The 20,800-nt window shown below is 40.8% G+C and overlaps 1 protein-coding gene and 1 long non-coding RNA gene across 2 annotated transcripts in view; one reads left to right on the top strand and one right to left on the bottom strand.

Moving 5' to 3' along the window:
- LOC309476343 overlaps positions 1 to 20,800 on the bottom strand; it is a 216,821-nt gene that overhangs the window by 133,879 nt on the left and 62,142 nt on the right. The gene's annotated exons all lie outside the window — the stretch shown is intronic.
- The window catches only part of rnasel2 (ribonuclease like 2), a 44,444-nt gene continuing 24,882 nt past the window's right edge, over positions 1,239 to 20,800 (top strand). The window contains exon 1 of the mRNA XM_082139600.1: positions 1,239 to 1,316. Coding sequence (XP_081995726.1) covers positions 1,241 to 1,316 — 76 coding nt within the window. The 5' untranslated portion in view covers positions 1,239 to 1,240. The remainder of the gene's footprint in view (positions 1,317 to 20,800) is intronic.

Genomic DNA, 20,800 nt, shown 5'->3' with positions numbered 1-20,800 from the left:
GATGTGCCGAAATATTATTTCTATGATGATAACTCTCCATCTGAAGTGATGATAATTTCTGAAGTGCTTCTTTTATAAAGAACATCGCTTTCTCACATAACGCAGTGAAGCGGCCTCTACATGAGTGAATAACTGATTCTCGAGCCATCGATATTAACAGATTCAGCAGGACCGCCACGGACACCACCTGGTAACGTCGCACGTAAGATTGTATATTTTAAGCAACCTACTTAGGTATAGTTCGGGGAACACGCCTAGAAATGGTATAGGCCTACCTTTAGTTAATACCTTGGGTCTTCGTAACGCACTCTAAGAGACAACATTATCTTGGTCTAATGTAAAGAAATAGCATAGGTTTAATTTTTTTTTTATAAAATTGCTGTTGTTGATGTATTATAATATCAATAATAAATTATGACATTTTAATTTCTTTAATGTGTACATAGTCTAAAATAGCCAATTGGTTGTGTTAAAAACGAACCTTTTTACCAAATACTGTATGTCCTGCTGGACTGGAAATTCAGTTTTCTTCGAAAGTTTCCCCATTTGCGAAATACTATTCTCTTGTGTTTGAGAATGATTACAGCTTTCACCAACTGACATGTGTTATATTTTTCGCTATCATAACATGTAGAATACACTTGGGGTTAACCACGTTCAAATAACACAGCCAACATTCAGCAATACTCAATTTCTTCTGTATTTATTTTAAAGAACACAACAACTAATTATTGTAAGTGACAATGGGGGAATAGCAGTATTACATTCATAACAACATAGTTTAATATTTGCGGAATACCTTAACTGATGACAAATAAAAGTGATGTTATTTCAACCAGAGAAAATATCGATCTGAAAAATTGGACAAAGTCACATATGCACTGTCAAATATGTTAGGTTTAAAAAAAAAAAAAAAAGAAAAAAAAAAAGTTTACTGGCCAACACTTAAGTCTATGTTGAAGCCAGTTAGTTTCATCCCAGCACATAAGTGGTGTGGAGCAAGTTTCGCTAGTATTAGTTGACCTTTTGATCATTCATTTGCTTTTCATTGTTTTATAGCGTTGGGAGAAGAAAAGAAAGAAAACTCTTGGACCATTTAATATCACTTTACTCAGAAAACAAGGTATATCAGCTCTTTATTTCATTTCTCTTCATATTTTCTCAACTTATCACAACTAAACTGCTTTATTAAGTCAAATGTCAGTAAAGGTGTTTTGATGTGTGTATTGTTCAGCAGGTCATGGAGATTCATCAGTCTGCTGTGATTCTGCTGCTGGTCTTGTGTGTGTCGTTCTCCACTCATGCTCAACCACAAAGTTATGTGCGTTTCCTCAAGCAACATGTGTTTCGTGCCATGACTGTACAGAAATGTGACAGTGAGATCCGCACGAGAGGAATCACACTCGCCCAAACCACCAACGGCTGCAAAGAAAACAACACCTTCATACTAGCAAGAAAAGAAGAAGTTAAAGCAGTTTGTGGCGCAGCAGGAACTCGACTGGGCAACCTGGCTATAAGTAAAAATCCTTTTCCTGTGATCACTTGTAATTTAGACAGTGGGGATACACGCCCACAGTGTAAATACAGAGGGGTCAGAGACACTAGTAACATTTTGTTGAAGTGTGAAGGAGTCTGGCCTATACATTTTTATGAAAACGAAATAATTACTATAGGCTAGAGGCTGAACAGAGGAAATTGGGGGGAAAAAAACTACAACAATCAAACAATCAGAATCAATCACAAAGCCAAACATAAAATAGATAAATAAATTCTTGACCCCATTAGAGGTTAATATGTCGAATTCAATGAAGCACAGCTGTACGTAATTATGTTTTATTAATTGTGCTTTTCATGTGCAAGATTCAGATAGTCTACTGAATTTTAGCACTCTGTTAACACTTTTTGAGCATTACAAAACTTTTTAATGGGAGTAGTGAATGAGCAAAAACAGACGAGGGAAGAAAGACACAGATGTTTTTTCCACCTGTCTGTAATCCTCAATAAAACTTCTCTACGACCTTAAACTCGTCTGATTGATTGACTTGCAGCTCAACAACACATATTTGAAGGAAAAATATAAATGTACTTATTTTTTTGTGTTTATACTTTATACATTAGTTCATAGATTATTTCTATCAATCGGTGTCTAATTTACAGAAAAATGTATGTTAGTAGGTGCGCCCCTGAATGGTAAATCACACCACTGTAAAAAAACAAACAACAAAAAAAAAAAAAAAAAAAAAGAAAGAAAAACATTTGAGGCATTTAATGTTTGTTTTACATATTCTACATCTCATTTCTGATCTACAATTTGATTATAGCGTTGTGTGTCTAATCATTAGACCCCTAAGGCATTGCCCACACCCACACCCATTGACTGTGAACAGTAAGAATAGATGATTCACATGTTGACACTTCAATTTGATCATATGTGTTACTTCATCTGACAACCACCAATTTAGAGTAAAACAATCAAATAAATGTGAATCACGACACAATATTTTAGATCATTTAAAAATCTAGATAAAAGAGCTCAGGTCTGGTATAAACTGGACTTTGAAACATCATTAATTTTTCCTTTTTGAATATTGGCAAATCTACTATAGGCCTATACCGAACACTGTCCAGTGTTTAAAGGTCATGTGACGTTTGCAATAAAAACGCCTCGGTTACGACTGTAACCTCGGTTCCCTGAAGAGGGAACGAGCGTTGCGTCGAATTGACGCTATGGGGAACGCTTTGCGTGATGACGTCTTGAAGCACATGTAAAATCAGTCCAATGGTGTGGCGGAACGTCAGAGGCGGGTGACGTCACGTACCAGGAAGCTATAAAAGCCGGCCCCAAACAGAAAACGAAAGCTTCGTAGAGTCTGAAGTCGTGCTGACAGGCATGAAGGAGATATGGCAAGGTGACGCAACGCTCGTTCCCTCTTCAGGGAACCGAGGTTACAGTCGTAACCGAGGCGTTCCCTTTCAAGGGAACTCGCGTTGCGTCGAATTGACGCTATGGGGAACGTCTATACCAACGCCACCATAGCTACAAATGTCTGTCCTGTGTGAAATCAATTGCGCAGCACTAGGAAGACAATAACGAGTAGAACCTGACGAAGGTGTGCGGTGAGGACCAGCCTGCCGCATCACAAACGTCCTGTAAAGATACTCCTGATATAAGGGCCTTAGAGGCCGCCATACTCCTAGTAGAGTGCGACCGGACAGCCAAAGAAGAAGGCTGTCCAGCCGCCTCATAAGCAAGTGAGATAGCCTCAACCACCCACTTGCTCATCCTATGCTTAGACACTGGACCTCCCTTGTTAGGGGACCCAAAGCGAACAAACAATTGATCACTCTTACGCCACAGGGCAGCTCTGTGGACATATGCGTCTAACGCCCGAACAGGGCAAAGCAAATTATTCGCCTCCTGGTCCGATTTCGAAAGGGAGGAGGACCCCCAAGTGCCACGAGGGAAACGAGATACCAAAAGGGTCTTTCCCCACAGACATTCCACCCAAAGGAATGTGGTAAGCACCTATGGCCGCCACATAAACCTTTAAAGTGGACGGGGTCAGACCTGCAGTGAACCAGTCCTGCAGGAACTCCAGAACTGTACCAATTGGGCAGTTGACTGGATCCAACCGACGGTCACTACACAAAGAAGTGAATACTCTCCACTTCAGGGCATAAAGTTTCCTCGTGGAGGGAGCTCTGGACTGTAGAATGGTCTCAGCAACCTCAGTTGAGAGACCTGACTCTAAGAGCTGGGCCCCCTCAGAAGCCAAGGTCACAGGTTCCACAGTTCTGGCGGGGGTGAAATATTGAGCCCCCTGCTTGGGACAGAAGGTCCCTCCTGACAGGTAGCTCCAGAGGAGGCCCGTCGAGGAGGGACACAAGATCGGGAAACCATACTCTGCCCGGCCAGCGCGGGGCTATAAGAAGCAGGCAAACCCGGTCCCTGCGAACCCTCTCCAGAACTCCCGGGAGCAGAGCAACTGGGGGAAAGTCGTACAGACGTAGCCTCGGCCACGTCTGTACCATAGCATCCAGTCCCAGAGGAGCTGGATGCGTGAGGGAGAACCAAAGTGGACAGTGAGACGTCTCTCGAGACGCAAACAGATCCACTTGTGATTGGCCAAACTCCCTCCATATCAGCTCCACCACCTCGGGGTGGAGCCTCCATTCCCCGGGCCTCGGCCCCTGTCTCGACAGAGTGTCTGCCCTGAGATCTGTGATAAAGCTCCTCAGAGCCCGGAAGACAGCTAACATCTCTAGGTGATTGATATGCCAGGAACGATGATGGTCTTCCCACAGACCTTGAGATGAGCGACCCTCTAGGATCGCTCCCCAACCCGTGAGGGAAGCATCCGTCGTTAGCAGTTTGCGACGACAAGGAGCTCCCAGCACTGGGCCCTGGGACAGGAACCAAGGTTTCTTCCACATAACCAAGGCACGTAGGCATCGCCGCGTGACCTTGATTGTGCGAAATGGGTTTCCCCTCGGGGAAAACCCTCTGGTCCTGAGCCACCACTGCAGGGGCCTCATGTGCAGTAGTCCAAAAGGTATCCCGTTGGAAGCTGCTGCCATGAGACCCAACAGTCTCTGGAACTGTTTGACAGTGAGTAGCTGGCCTAGCTTTACACTTTTCACAGCTGCAAGGATGGAATCTACACGTGGCGGTGACAGGCGCGCCTGCATCGACACTGAATCCCAAACCACGCCTAAAAAAGTGGTCCTCTGAAGTGGAGAAAGCACACTCTTCTTGGCGTTCAGCCGTAACCCCAGCTCTTTCATGTGGGCGAGGACAACATCTCGATGTTGAACCGCCAACTGATGCGACTGAGCTAAAATCAACCAATCGTCGATGTAGTTCATGATGCGAATACCCTGGAGGCGCCGAGGCGCCAGAGCTGCATCCACGCATTTGGTGAAAGTGCGGGGTGATAAAGCCAGGCCGAATGGAAGAACTCGATATTGGTATGCTTTGCCCCCGAAAGCAAACCTCAGGAACTTCCAATGACAAGGACGAATGGAAATATGGAAATATGCGTCCTTGAGGTCTATCGTGACAAACCAGTCCTCGGACCTGATCTGTGACACGATTTGTCTCAATGTTAACATTTTGAACTTGAGCTGAATGAATAACTCGTTCAGAACTCGAAGATCTAAAATGGGACGCAATTCCCCGTCCTTCTTTGGAACTATGAAGTACCGGCTGTAAAACCCGGTTTCCCTGTCGGAGAAACATTTGACCCAACGAGAAACATTTGACAGTAGCTTCCACGCTGTCAAAGATTCTACTAGAGGTACCAGCCTCTCGAGACTGGTTTCTGGATTGTGTTGCTGTTGAGTAGTCGGTTCGTCGCCCTGTAACGGCGCACCGGCAGGGAACGACCGAACAGACTGCTCTAGCACCCTCCTCAGAGGGGGCGGGCATCCCGAGGCCACTACGTTTCCGGGTGGACCTTGAGATATGTGCTCGCCGGAGACCGCTGCGCCCTGTAACACCGGAGGCGGCAGGGTTGGCAGAACGGTCCCCTGAGGGCACCGAAGAGAGACGGGCACCGTGAAAAGAGGTGTTAACCGCTCTGCTTCGGGGGGGACTACCCTCATTTGTCCTGAGCCCTCGGACGTCAGGACTTTTTCCCAGCAGCCTTCTTGGCGGTAATAACGGTCCGCAGATCCGTTTTACCCCTCGAAGACTGCTGGGTTTGAGAGCGCCCTCCGTGTCCCCGAGATTTTTGTGGGGGAGCACGGGAGGAAACGCTCTGTTTCTGAGTGGCACGGTGCTCAGCGCTCTTTTTAGATGAGTGAGGCTGCTCCCGCTCAGCAGCCTCAATGAAGAACGGCGGGGGAGAAGTTTCTGAAGTGCAGCTGCCTGTTTTGAAGCTTCTTGTGATTTAGCTACAGCACTGTTAACTGCATCTCCAAATAACCCTTGAGTGGATACCGGTGTATCTAAAAGAACATATTTTTCTTTGTCCTTTATGTCACTTAAGTCGAGCCACAAATGCCTCTCAGTGGCCATCTGAGAGACAAATCCGTGGCTCTACGTAGTTCAGACACCGTATCAGCACTAAAACCCCCGCCCTCCTCAGAATCACCCAATAACTCAGCCTGGTAAGCTTGCATTAGAGACATTGTGTGTAAACACGCTGCAGCTTGGCCGGCGGCATAAGCTTTATGAACCAGGGAAGATGTAAATTTTACTGGCTTGGATGGAAGTGCAGGAGCCTTCAGAGAAGATGCCGTTGCTGGAGAGAGATAGCTCGCGAGCGTCTCTTCCACCTACGGCATCTCCCCATAACCATGCTCTTTATAATTGTAAAGGGATGAATAGTGTGATGTTTGTGCAGTATACACTCTATATGACACTGGTTTCCCCCACGATCTCGACACCTCGGTGTGGAGATCGGGGAAAAACGGAAGGCTTCTGCGCTGAGGCTGTGCACGAGATGGCAGGAAACGCTCGTCGAGCTTGCTTTTCGAACGAGCGCCCTGCCTATCTTCTGGCCACTCAATAAATAATCGCTCGACAGCTCTAGTGATAACATCAAGCAATTCTTCAAACGCATGAGACTGAGGTGGCGAATCCTCAGACTCAGCGTCAATACTAACAATGTCCAACTCCTCAGAGCTGGACAATTGCAGTATTGGTGCCTCCATCGGGGGGGAAGAAACCGCAACGCGTGCTTCCACACCCTGATGAGAGGCACTGGATCTATTAGAAGGAGGCTGAGATAAGGCAGAGCCCGTCTCAACATCCACTGATAGATCCATTTGCGAACCCCAGGTCTGTGATCGACGCCGTGCCTCGGCAGCGGCGGGACCAGAGCCCCGGGGAACGCGATCGGGATTGCGATCGCGATCGGGATTGAACCGAGCCAAGCGGGATCGGAGCGAACGCAATGGAAGCGCGTCGCAATGCACACAGTCACCACCCTCGAGTGCTGACTGGGCATGCTCCTCACCCAAACAAACAACACAAAGAGCGTGAGTATCACCTCCCGTTAAATAACGCGGGCAGGGATGGACACACACTCTAAACTGCTGCTTGCTCGCCATACTGAATATATATAAATATATGATATAGACAGACAACACCAAATATACAGACAGATTTCACACAGAGCGCAACTGAAGACTCAGAAAGCTTTCGTTTTCTGTTTGGGGCCGGCTTTTATAGCTTCCTGGTACGTGACGTCACCCGCCTCTGACGTTCCGCCACACCATTGGACTGATTTTACATGTGCTTCAAGACGTCATCACGCAAAGCGTTCCCCATAGCGTCAATTCGACGCAACGCGAGTTCCCTTGAAAGGGAACTCCAGTGAAACTGTCAGACAACAGTGAATGAAGGAGCCAAATGTAAGCTAATGATTGTTCAACCAGTAGATGGCGCTGTGCACTGTGGTGTTGGTGGATCCATATGCTGTGACATTGCGAGTTATTTCCAAGGTGAAAAGAAAATACATTTAAATTGTGTTATTATTACTGAAAAATAAAGTGCAGAAGTGAATAGAGCATTATTCACAAACTTAAGCCTGCAAATGGCTTAACTTAATCCAAACAAAGAAACAGAAGTTTAAATATCACATCTTCATCTTCAAAGTGGATGGTCACTTCTTTGAGACTTGCATTTTCTGCAACTGAGATCTTGCAATTCAGAATCTGTGACTATATACACTGTAAAAAAAATGTCTGCGATTATTTATCACAACTTAAAATCCAACATTGTTTCAACTTTAAAAAGTATGTGTTCATGCTTGACTTCAAATATTAAGTTTAGTTAACTTTAGTTAAGTTGGATATTTAAGTTATCTCACCAAATTTTAAGTTGTTATAACTAAATCGCAGCCACATTTAAGTTTGACGTAATTAAAAAACAAAAACAATAAAAAAATAACCAGATTTTAACATGGATGACTTAAAGGAAGCAGAAATTAAATACCTGGAATGGACGTGTTTCTATAACATTTTCTATAACATTTTCCAAGACTGACCGAATCACCTTCCATTAAGCCTGATTCAAAAATCTCTACAAGAGGTTATATGCGATTAAAACACACTTAATACTCTCTACTTTGCTTGTGATTTTGTTTTCTTTTTAATAATTACAGTCCGCTGAGTAATGTACCTGGTGGGTAAAATAATCAAAACCCTTCACAGCCTCAGCAGTTTCAGCATGTTTGCTCTATTATAAGCATTACTTTGAACAATTTAATCTGTGTACCATCTGTAATTAGAAATATATATTAGAAAATAAACAAAAGGCATAAGGTTGTCAAGCTTGAACAAATATATAGCCTACATCAATCAAGAACGCATGGTGTTTTTCAAGCTTTTCAAAGATCATTTACTTCATTACAATGCAGCCAAATTGATGAGGAAATAGGGGAAAAAATACACAACTTCATTTATTATTGTAAATAAAAAGAATGTGAATGTAATGTTGTACATGTTCAATTCAATTCTCATTTATTTGTATAGCGCTTTTCACAAAACATATTGTTTCAAAGCAGCTTTACAGAAAGTGGACTATACAATTTTTTATATTAATGTATAGAGTTTTTGACTTGTTTTTACACAACCATAATCAATGACATTTTCAGATATATTTTTAATGTTAAATTAAACAATAAGCAGACTAATTTCTTCCTTATATTCTTTGTCAACGCTGTACAAAATTGAATGTATGTACCTTTTTTTTTTCTTTTGCTAAAAAAACATAGCTAAGAGAAGTGTGACAAGAATACACAATGTACTGGGACTAAGTTGTGCTTCACCAAACTTTATTCTGAGCTAATACCCAAAACAGGATTGCGCCCCTTTCTGCTTTTGATTTAGGCTATTTGATACTGTAACTGGAAAACTTTATTTTGCCCCTGGAGTTATTTGTTCTTTACTTCAAAAAGACATAGTCACTACTCCAAACTGTTTTGTTAAATGGAATAGACTGGTGGAAGGTTTATTTGACTATAATTGATAACATTGACCATGGCTCCATTCCCCACAAGCTTCTCGAGACGACATTGGATCGCCACCATGTACCTAGATAGATAAAGGACTACTATGGGAACTTTAGGCTTAGAGACACTTTGGGGAACTTAGCATCAGAATGGCACCAGCTTGAAAAGGGGATCATAACTGGGTGTTCCATCTCAGTTATTAACCCTTCCATGAATATACTGGTTAAGGCAGCAGAAGTTGAGTGCAGATGCCCCCTGATCTGGCGTCCCGCAGCCTCCCATCAGGGCCTTTTATTGATGAAGCCGGTGGATACTCAAGGGCCTGGAAAACTCATGGGCAAAGAAGAGTTTTAAAGGAGAACTTGGTAACTTTTTTAACTTAATAAAACTGTCTAGAAATCATTTGGATGGTTAAACAACCTGTTCTGGTGATATTGGTGACTTTCCCCGCTCCCCCCAGCGTTCCCAGGCGGAAAACCAACCTTGCAACTTGCGCACTGCCGTCCCGGCAAAGTGAAATTGGAAGTCTCGTGAGAAGCGAGAACTAGAACGAGAACGAGCGCGAAACACAAATTGCTTTACGGCAATTCGACATAAACACACACGCATGTATGATGTATTACCAGATTACTCACCTCGGTAGACATAGTTCCACACGATACAGTTGGCTTGCTCCGATCAAAACAAACGCACATGAGCAGCGGTAGAGAGGGGGAGGAGGCCGCCGCAAGTGAGTTTTTTACGACTGTGTTGTGAAATATACGCCCCCCCACAGCTGTAGGGGGAGCTCGTGGGGAAAACATGCGACAACAAAAGGGAAAATCAGCGAAGAAGTGACTAGAGTTCGCTAGAGTTACAGAGTTCTCCTTTAAGCCTCACAAGCCAGGTCCATGGCGCTAGATGGGGTGAAAGTGATGGACAAGTTGATGAGTAGGTAAACCACACTTCCCTGACATCAAGGGGCGCACTAGTGACTGCGGTCTTTAGCGTCCTTGTTAGCGTCCTTGTTAGTGTGCAGGTCTAATATCACAACGGGACAAGTGGGTATGGTTGTTGACCTTCAACTACCCAGATCCTTGTGGCCAGTGGGCCGTGTTATGTAAATCATTGCAAGTGATGATGGTAATGTACGCACCACAGAGGTAATCATCAAAGACTGTGCATATACTCACCCTGTAGCTAAGCTGGGTGTGCTATACCTGAATTGACTGATAAAGACGAAGTAAAGCACTTTGCCTGATTACAAATACAACAAGTATATTTGTGGGGAGGCTGTACAAGGTTCTCTATGTTACACAACTGCGCCAGCATGTGGCAGTATGGAACAGCATCTAAAGCAGTGTATTATATCTGTGTTCGTCTTATTGGAACAGATTGTACAGTGAACAGTGAAGACTGTTCTTTGTTATTGTTATAATTTGGGCAGTATGGTGTGCGTTATTGACAAGTAATTAATTTCTAAATGTTAAATGCTTGAATCATTATAATTATTTAGCTTTGTATGACTCAACCGTTTCACTATCGCAGTCGCATTTGGTGTGATATTGTGTAAACTTATTGAAACTAATATTGATATCACATTTAAGAATGACATTTGCACCTTTATTTGTGCATTTATTTGTGCAATAAGCAGGGATTATGGTGTTTTTTTTCTAATTTAATGACACCACTTTGACCAGCGCAATCTTATTGTAACTGCGTCATTATTTGAACACGCTGTTTCACGAAATGTATATCCATAGGAACTGTGGCTTATATGTAAAGATGTATATCTTAAAGGTCCCATGACATGCTACTTTTTGTAGGCTTTAATATAGGCCTTAGTGGTCCCTAGTACTGTGTCTGAAATCTCTTTCCAAAAATTCAGCCTCGGTGCAGAATTATAGCCACTACAAGCCAGTCCCAGAATTAGCTTCCTTCAGACGGGCCGTTTCGGTCCGCAACCGGATTTAAGTTTTGTTCTTTGGACCTCTGGACTATTGCACCTCTTTCAGTGGAAGAGTATGGCTGGAAGGGGAACATTTAAAGTACATATCAGTCACAATACTAACATCAAACAATAAAACAATGCATGACCCCTTTAATATGTTTACAAAGTGATTAAACCAGCAGCACCTACTTTGCCTCAACTCATTTCCCCAAGCAATCCATTAAAAACATGCTGTTATAATTTCACCATTTATTTTGCATTTGTGTTGGGGGTGGGATGTTGTTCTGGATTTTAAATGTGTTCAAATCTAACCACTTCATATTTGTGAACAGTCTATATTGTGAGTGATTGTTTTTTTTGTGAAAAAAAAAGAAAATAAACAAAAACATTGCCCCCATTATATGACCCCCCCCCCCCCCCCCCCCCCCCCCCCCCATTCATTTTAATAGGAATTCCTAGGTGTGAGTGTGTGCGTGCGTGTGTGCATGTGTGTAGTGTCATACCTTCATTTGTGTGTTTGTTCTGGATTGTGGCAGATTTTTTTTTTTTTTGACAAATTAAAAAAATAATTCCTCACATTACATTCACTCCAATTTGGGTCAAATTGACCTGCAATGAAATTATTTGTTACTTTTTTAAATTTCAACCACATAACCTCCTCGAATCCAAGAAACATTTTTTGTGTGTATTCCAAGTTAAGGTATCGTTGACGCATATTCATAAATGTAAATAAAGTAAATCCAACCTTTGTTTTGACTTTTAATTTGAAATACAATTAAAATATACGTATATCAGGGCAATTTTTTATTCACATAATAAAAAATCTATTATAATCGTTAATATATGTGAGACCTTGAACATGTTTACATAGTGGTTAGTTTATACCCCCTGCTGTTTGTTTTTTCATGTTTATGTGTATAATTGCAGTCTGACTGTACATTAACTTTGTCTGTTTGATAAAAAACAAATAAAACAATTTTCTTTTTCCTTGTTCCTTCACCGTTGTTTTTGATTACCCTTTGTTTATTTGAACCAGCTGCACCCATATCCTTTATAACCTCATAACCTCAACTCATTTCCCTGAGCAACCCATGACAAATATTGACATTTTATTGGTTACCTGTTGTGTGAAGTGTGTTTATATCTGTAAGGGAATGTAAAGAGTTTAGTGCATTTCTACTACTGAGACATTTCTACTTTACTGTGAAAATAAATATTTTCTATTTTTATATATAGAGTTTTGCTCAATACTCAATGACTATTCAGTATAAAACTACTAAACTAGTAGTTTACTGAGAGTATACTTCAAAGTGTGCTTTCATAAACATTTTTTTTTTTCAAAGTATTAAAATAGTAAACGACTAGTACAGTATACTTATGTTAACTTGTAGTAAAGATGCAATGCAAATGAGAAACGTAGTTGTGAACTAGTTGTGCACTTAAAAGTTTACTACACTTATATTACACTTAAACATTCTTTTATATAAAAAAGTGGGCCAATTTAGTCCCACGCAGTATTGAAATAGTAAACTTTCAAGTTTACTAGTATACTTCCTACAAAAAGTATACTTTAAAATATACTTGAACATTACTTAGCCTAAGTTTACTTCACAAAATAAACTTGAAGTATACTTCTTTTTCATAGGGTTAAACATATTGGCATTGATAATTGATAATTGATCCCTGGGAAGAAATATCTTATCATTCACTTGATAAGATTGGCCTATTATAATCATCACCAAAGATGGAAGAATGCATTATATGCAAGCAATAATATTATTTTGATAATAAAATTATTTTATTTTAAGCTTTTAATAAAGCTTGTTTGTTATTTTTACCTTGTTGAGGGCCAAATTAAATTCACTTTCACAAGTGCTTTTATATTTGACAATCTCTTATCTTATCTCTTGTCCTTCAGTGATTGGCTGTTCACTGCAAACATCACACTTTTATTTGCTCATATCTGAGTATTAAAAACCTGAGTAAAAGGTGATACCTGAAGTTAGCAGAACAGAATTTGTTTGTGACAGGACTGAAGGCTCTTTCTGCTAACTATAGACAGTAAGTATCTCTCATGTGTTTTTTTCAATAATTCTGTATTTGCAGATCGCTGTTCTTTTTAAGCGGTCAATTTGTTTATGAGGTTGTGTATCAATAATCATATTGAGTGTACTGGTGTAGGGGGTTTTAAAAACAACACACAGAAACTCGGGTAACATTTCAGATGAATGTCCTCTTTGTAAAGTATTTATACAGGGGTTGATGACTAGTAATTCAATTACGGTGCATTATAAATAGTGTTGTCTTGACTCAAGGAAGATATATGGAAGAATGTTGGTTCACTCCAGCACATTAGTGGTGTGGAGCAAGTTTAAATATCATTAGTCGAGGTTTTGATCATTCATTTACATTACATTTATGCACTTGGCAGACGCTTTGTTCCAGAGTGACTTACATTGCATTTCAAGGTACACATTTACATTCTTATCAGTTCTTGCTTTCCCTGGGAATCAAACCCATGACTTTGGCGTTTTGCAAGCAGCAACACTCTACTGTTTGAGCTTCAGGAAAGCTCATTCATTTGCTTTTCATTGTTTTACAGCCTTGGGAGAAGAAAATAAAGAAAACTCTTGGAACATTTAATATCACTTTAGTCAGAAAACAAGGTAGCCTATATACCAGCTCTTCATTTAATTGATCTCAATATTTTCTGAACTAATCACAACTAAACTGCTTTATAAATCAAATGTCAGTAAAGGTGTTTTGATGTGTGTATTGTTCAGCAGGTCATGGAGATTCATCAGTCTGCTGTGATTCTGCTGCTGGTCTTGTGTGTGTCGTTCTCCGCTCATGGTCAACCAGCACAGATAAAGCACCGGTATCAAAAATTCCTCAATCAGCATTTGGGTCCTGATATGAGTGAGCAGAAGTGTACCAGTGAAATAAGAAAAAGAAACATCACTGGAACTGACAATGGCTGCAAACCTGTCAACACCTTCATACAAGCAAATGAAAATCAGCTTAAAGCAGTTTGTGATAAAAAGAATCAACTGAACAAAGACAGAAACCTGTTTAAGAGTGGCCAGCCTTTTCCTGTGGTCACGTGTAGATTTCAAACTGGGAAGAGACCCCCAAACTGTACATATCGTAGAGGAAGGTTGTCCACTCGATATATAGTGTTGGGGTGTGTAGGCGGCTGGCCTGTACATTATGAAAACCTTTAAGTGATGTACAGATGACCGGCTGAATAGAGCATCACAGAGCTTTACAATATTTTTCTAATCATATGTTCACTTCTCATTTTCTGTATTTCTTTGTTTTTCAAGTGCAAAAACAACAACAACAATCAAACAATCAGAATCAATCACGAAGCAAATACAAAAGATGAATAAATACTTGACCTCAGTTAGAGGTTAACGTGTCATAGTTTTTAACCAGTTCTTGTGCTGTAAACATGACACAGTTTGAGAGCAAAGTCTATAATGAAGCACAGCTCAACACGTGAGGTTTGCAATAAAAACTCCAGTGATACTGACAGACAACAGTGAATGAAGGAGCCAAATGTAATGATTACTCAACCACTAGATGGCGGTGTGCACTGGGGTGTAGTTGTACTGTAACTGTACCTGTTCATGTCACACTGATATTTAAACATAAAAATATGAAGCGGCACATTTGTTTTCAACATTGATAATAATAATAAAAAAAAATTTTAGCAGCAAATCAGCATATTGAATGATTTCTGAACGATCATGTTGCACTGAAGACTGGAATGATGCTGAAAATTAATCTTCGATCCAGGAATAAATAACATTATATAATATATTCACAAAGAAAACAGCTATTAATCATTACAAGTTATTCATTCACATGCAAAATGTGTGTTTACTCTGTCAGGGATGTGTTGTGGTGTCGGCCCTTAATTTTTTTGTGTGTGTTTTCTACATTGTAACTGAATTTTTTAGACGAATTATGTAACAAAAAGATATTTTCATAGTCAAGTATTTTTTTATTTGTTTATATAATTTTTTTAAATACCTTAAATCCCCTCAACACTGTACAAATGTAGAGTAAAAAAAGAATAAAGTGAGACATTTGTTTGAAAAAACATTATGATGTTACAACATCTTAAGTGTGACTTTTTTCACGCTAAAGTACAAGATATCATTCCAATTATTTTGTTTTGTTTTGATACTGTATATTTTCTTCCTTTGTGTGATCTTTTTTTACATTGTAAAAAATCTGTGAGGACTTAATGCACAAGTGTTTGTAGTACCTACATATAGTAGTCATACTGTATATATAGTCAAATATAGGGGAAAACATACTATAGATGTTGGTTGTTAAGCAGTGGATTTGATTTCTTAGCGAATTAAAAGCAGGAGATGGGATAAAAAATAAAAAATAAATCCACAATTAGACAAAGTTCAGATAAAACTATTACACCTGATATTTCTGATCCCTCACTTCTGAAATGATGGCTACACCCCTGAAAATACTTAACTCTGTTGAAGAAAACTGTCAAAGATGTTGTAATGTGAAAGATCGGTTACCAGTGTGCATGAGGTGATTTCTCAATGATGGGTAAGATCCTCTTTTGGCCAAGCAGAGGACAACCTAAGGCAGGGGGTCACTATATAGTATGTGAGATCCAACCGCATCATTGAGGGGGAGCTGTGAGAATTTACAGCAGTCTGCCCAATAAATCGGAGCTCCTCCATACCCGATCACCAGCAACTGCATTCCTCGGATGGCTTATTTTTCATTGTGAAAAGTGTCCACAACCTGATGCAACTGCAGGGTACGACACCCTGAGGAATAGGATATTATGTATAATGAACAAATGGGAATGGGCTTTCAAGAACCAGCTGAGACCATGAGGTGATTCCCGTTAATTCCTGTGGAGACCATAACAAAACGTATTGATTTAATCAGGAACATGACGTTTGTTGCCTTAATGCCACAAACTGTATAGAAGTTTTGGATTCAGTTTTACTCTGAAGCCGTGAGGCTGTGCTGATGTTGAACTAATATATGTTGGTCATAGTTTTCATTCATGCAGCTCCTTAGACATTGCATAGGATCATTTCAAAACATGGTGATGGCTAAAGACCACTTTTGCTAATTTAAGAGAAGGTCTGGGTAAAACAGGCTAGGTCAATTAAGCCTTTAAGCTAAAGATAACCTCACAGATATGGACGTGTCTCCCAATGGAGTCCCTTGCGAAGCATGCTGGGAACTACAGATCCACTGCCCAGGGCTGTGTTTCCCAAAAGTAGATCGTAGAGCTTTTACCACCAATGGTCTGTACATCAACTTAGCTCACGATGCTTTGATTGGAATAGTTTCATTCATGTTTCAGAACCGATACGCTGGCGGCATTCCACAAAGTGTCGTATCTCGTTCCCTTCTCACGGAACAAGGGTTACAGTCGTAACCCGAGACGTTTTGGTTCTAATTTAATAAACATCTTTTTCTGTTCCAGTTAATTGTCTGTGTATTTAAACCCTGAGTTATGTCTGTTCATTGTTCCATGTTGTCTGTGATAGCATGCTTGTTATTTTTCCCGTTCCTGTAATCTCCTGAGTATTTATGAGTTGGATTTAAGAGTAGTTTATTTATTTATTTGTCATTTACTCATTCGTCGTGTGCTTTATTGCAACCTCATTGTGACAACTTCATGAAGCATTGTGTATCTGGAATCTTGGTTTCTGATTTGGAGTCGTTTTATTTCTCTCTCTCTGTCTTTCAAAAAAAAAAGTTGCTCAGTTGTACAAACCTCAACTCGATAACAATATAAAACGATAACACTTTAGAATACTGTTCCATCATTAATGAATGAACAGGAACAAATGAAAACGCAATAATAACATTCTTGTAACTATTATTAGCTAATAAGAAACTTTGTTTAATGACTAGTGATTAATAGCACTCAGCTGAATGTGGTAGTTCACTATAAGCTTAATAAACACTCTGGGCACTATAAACAATCTACGTACTCATAATGATGCAGATTATTCTGTTCATACTTTCATGTCTCGATTCTCCCCCAACAAGGCCTGTGTTTTGCGTTCGAGGGTCGAGCATAGCAGTACAAGTCCTTCCCTTCGAGCAGTTGGGGCTCCAGGTCAACCGGGAAAAGTTCAAACTCTCCCCTGTGCAAACGATCTCTTTGCTCTGTATGGAGTTGGACTTGGTCAACCAGACAGCACGCCTCACAGAGGATCGTGTTAATTCAGTGTTGAACTGCTTGAATTGATCAAAGGCAGGACAGCGGCAACACTGAAACATTTTCAGAGGCTCCAGAGGCATATGGCATCCGCAGCCGCAGTAACGCTGCTCGGATTGCTTCATTTGAGGCCGCTTCAGCACTGGGATGGGCATTGTGTTTATTGTGCAATTTATACATGAAAATTATTTTTTCAAGTGCATATGATACGCACTGTAAACCCTTTGGGTAGTATTAGAGGTGTGGGGTATGTGCGTATTATACGTTTGGGTAGGATTATTGGGGTGGGGTGCATGAGAATTACACGTCATAAAGTGCGTATCATACACAAAAAACGTGTATGCGCGTAAAAACTCATTTTCGTGTATAAATTGCACGATACATAAATGTGTGCTATAGATACGCATTTCATGAGATCAGGCTGGCTAGAATCTATAGGATGCATCCCACATCTGAGCCGGATGGGATCTTGCCCCCTTATGGACACTATCACTTAAACCAAGAATCTCTAGTGCCCTACCTTGCTGCATAGCAGTAACTTTGTGTTTATTCATGGCCTGCAGGAGCTTTCTCAGTCACATCAGAGAAACTCACCCACCTAAGGAATTACACAAGTTTATACAGTATGATACAGCATGGTCAAAGTAAGCACACATCACTGTGATTGGTTCTGTCCTTTTCATAAAGGTCTCTCTGTTACTATAGGCAGCTAAAGAATGGTATAGATTTTTAGTTCCCATGCCTATGTTCTTGCCCAAGTATCATAGCTATAAATAGAAGGCAAAAGCATAGCTTTGGGTAGTTGTTCGGGTAGCTTTGGTAGGTTGTTATACCCCTTCTTACATCCTCTTTATCACAAAGCAAGTTCTCTTTTCACCAAAATATGTCTTCTGGGACATTGAATTTCCCACATAACCCAGTCTAATGAATAAAATGGACAGGGCTTGAACTCAGAGTACTCAGTGAACTCAGGGTTTGAAATGGTGACTAAAAAGAAAAATTATTATTATTGGGCTATCGGTGAACATATCAAACTAGCGATCAAAGACTACAGATTTTGAAAAGTGATCGGATTTTAAAGTGTCAGCCCTTACCTCGACCCCTGAACATTGGCTGGTCACTAGATTGGTCACCACTTCTCTGGACTGGTCTTCTCAGAATTCACATCAGTATGTGTGTTGTGTCGCAACACCAGCATTCTGTCTCATCATTCTTCCCATTCTTGCTTTCAATTTTACTCAGCAAGTTCTCTTTTTCATCTCACTTATGAAAACACCCTCAGGCATATGTCTTCAAACCTTGAGTCAAACTAACAAAAAAATCTGTTCAAATTACGGTAAAATACTGGCAGCTGTGGTTGCAAAAAAAAAAAAAAAAAAAAAAAAAAGATTCCACAGTACCACTGTCTGTGGGTTATCCATTATTCCATTTGAGTTTATCATTTTATAGTCTCTATATAGTTTAGTACTAAGGCCCATGTAAATTGGAACTCTTGCAATCTTGAACGCTGTTTACTTGTAATTTCTTCAATGGGCAAGAAATCTACTATCTGCTTCAGCCATTGACCCAATGTGGGTCTTGACTGGGAAATCCATGCAGTAAATATACTTTTTTTTTAGCAAAATAAGAAAACATTGTAAGCACACATTTTCTTATAAAGGGACACTTATTTTCCATATCATAATTCAATAAATATAGCATAGGGCATAGCTAAAAAGTACAGTTACACATATCTTGAATTACTTTATGAATATTTTCCCAAAAAGAAAAAAACAGCTTTACAATACCAAAATAAATGCATAAATGTTCCTAATTCGGTTCCACATTTTCTACACACAGGAGAATTTGTATCATTAAATGTATTAAGCTTCACTGGAGTTACATAGTATTTATACAGAAATGTATAGTTAGTTTCTTTAACTTTAATGTTCACACTCAAGGGTAAGGTCAAATCGGTACACAGATTTAACCATTCTTTTTCACTAAACTTCCTTTTAAGCTCTAATTCCCAATTTATTCTTAAAGAAGAAAAGAATTCTGGGAGCTTTCTGACAAAATTTTATACAGATGAGATATCTTCCCCTTAACTGAAGTAGCAGAGATAATAGATTGTTCCAACTCAGTAGGATATAATCTAAGTTGTCCCTTTTCATGTAGAGATATAATAATGTGACGAACCTGCAGATATAAAAAAAAAAAAAAAATCTGTTCTAGGAATTTGATATTCACCACAAATAGCAGTAAAAGATTTAACAGACTCAAGAGTCTTCATCAAACATATGCGCAAACGTTTTCAGCCCATGAAGTGACCAGTTTCGAAAATCAGTTTGGGAAAGTACTAAAAAGTCAGGGTTAAATGCAATAGGAGAGTTTTTACTTATTATAACCTTTTGTGTTCAAAAACCTATTACAGTCCTGCCAAGCTTTCAGTGTGGCTTGTAAGGGGGGCAACCCCTCTACACTCACTAGAAACTGCAAGTTATTAACATAAAGTGTTGTTGTGATCTCCAATGGATAGCATGTTTTTGATTCCAAAGTTACCCACAGGGAAATATTTTCCAGCTTCCAATTTATGATATTTCTAATTTGGCAGGCCCAGTAATACCACTGAAAATTTGGAAGTCCTAAGCTCCCTTTTAGACATGATTTTGTTAAAGTGGACAGCTTAATTCGCAGAGTCTTGTTGTTCCCTTTCGTGGTCACTCCGAGTTACGTCGGATGACGACGATTGGGGTTTCGCTTAGAAGCCTATCACCTTCGAGTATATAAAACGAGCCAATGGCAATGAAATGCCATGGGTCTGCGGAATTTGCATAGCGTAACTCCGCCCGCCGCAGGGGGTATATAAGGAAGTACGCTGGCACAATGCAGATATGTTTTCGCTTCGGAGCCGAGAACTTCTCCACTCCTGCAAGCCAAATATTCTGAGTTAGTCTTCTCTTACCTTCGAGACGAGCGAACTCTCCGGTGTTGGTGTGACGGCGTTTTCAGCGAGTGCTCACTACCCTGCTGATCTTGTCAGTGATCTGACAGATAGTGTGTTTCTCCCTGTTCGCTTCAGCATCCGCGGAGTTTTTCCTCTCACAAAAAGAGCATTGCACGTGGCACGTCTTTTTAAAGATGCCTCGCCCGTGCACTTCTGGTTGCGGTGGCGAGATATTTTTCTCTGATGGGCACGATCGCTGCTTAACGTGTTTGGGCGTTGATCACGCTAAAGCAGCGTTCGTGGATGACTCATGTTCCCACTGCGGGAACATGACCATCTCTATGCTGCGGTCGAGACTCAATGAGCTCACTAGAGCGAGAGTCCCCCTACCCACACCCCGATCTACTGGTCCCGAGAGGGCTAGTACTTCGGCTGGTGGCCGGGGTGACCTGAGGGTGACTGTGTGGGACATACCGCCGACACGTCCACGGTCCACACACCCCTCTCCAGCATCAGCACCCGCGAGTGTTCAAACTGAGACCGCTGGTCCCTCTTCGGAGCCCCAGCGCGTCTCGTTTGGAGCTCCAGAGGAAGATACTATGTCCATCGCTGCATCACAAGGTGGGCGCGAGTCCTCGGGAAGTGAGGATTCGGCTGTGTTGTCTGATCCCGAGCTGACCGCCATGCTTTCCCGGGCAGCCGCGGCCATTGGTATTGAGTGGTCCCCGCCACCTGATCCAGTGCGCTCGCGGCTG

The sequence above is a fragment of the Leuciscus leuciscus genome (assembly GCF_965113295.1).
Source record: "Leuciscus leuciscus genome assembly, chromosome: 15".
Lineage (NCBI taxonomy): Eukaryota > Metazoa > Chordata > Actinopteri > Cypriniformes > Leuciscidae > Leuciscus > Leuciscus leuciscus.
Note: the sequence above shows the minus strand (reverse complement) of the source record. Positions and strands in the feature narration are given on the sequence as shown.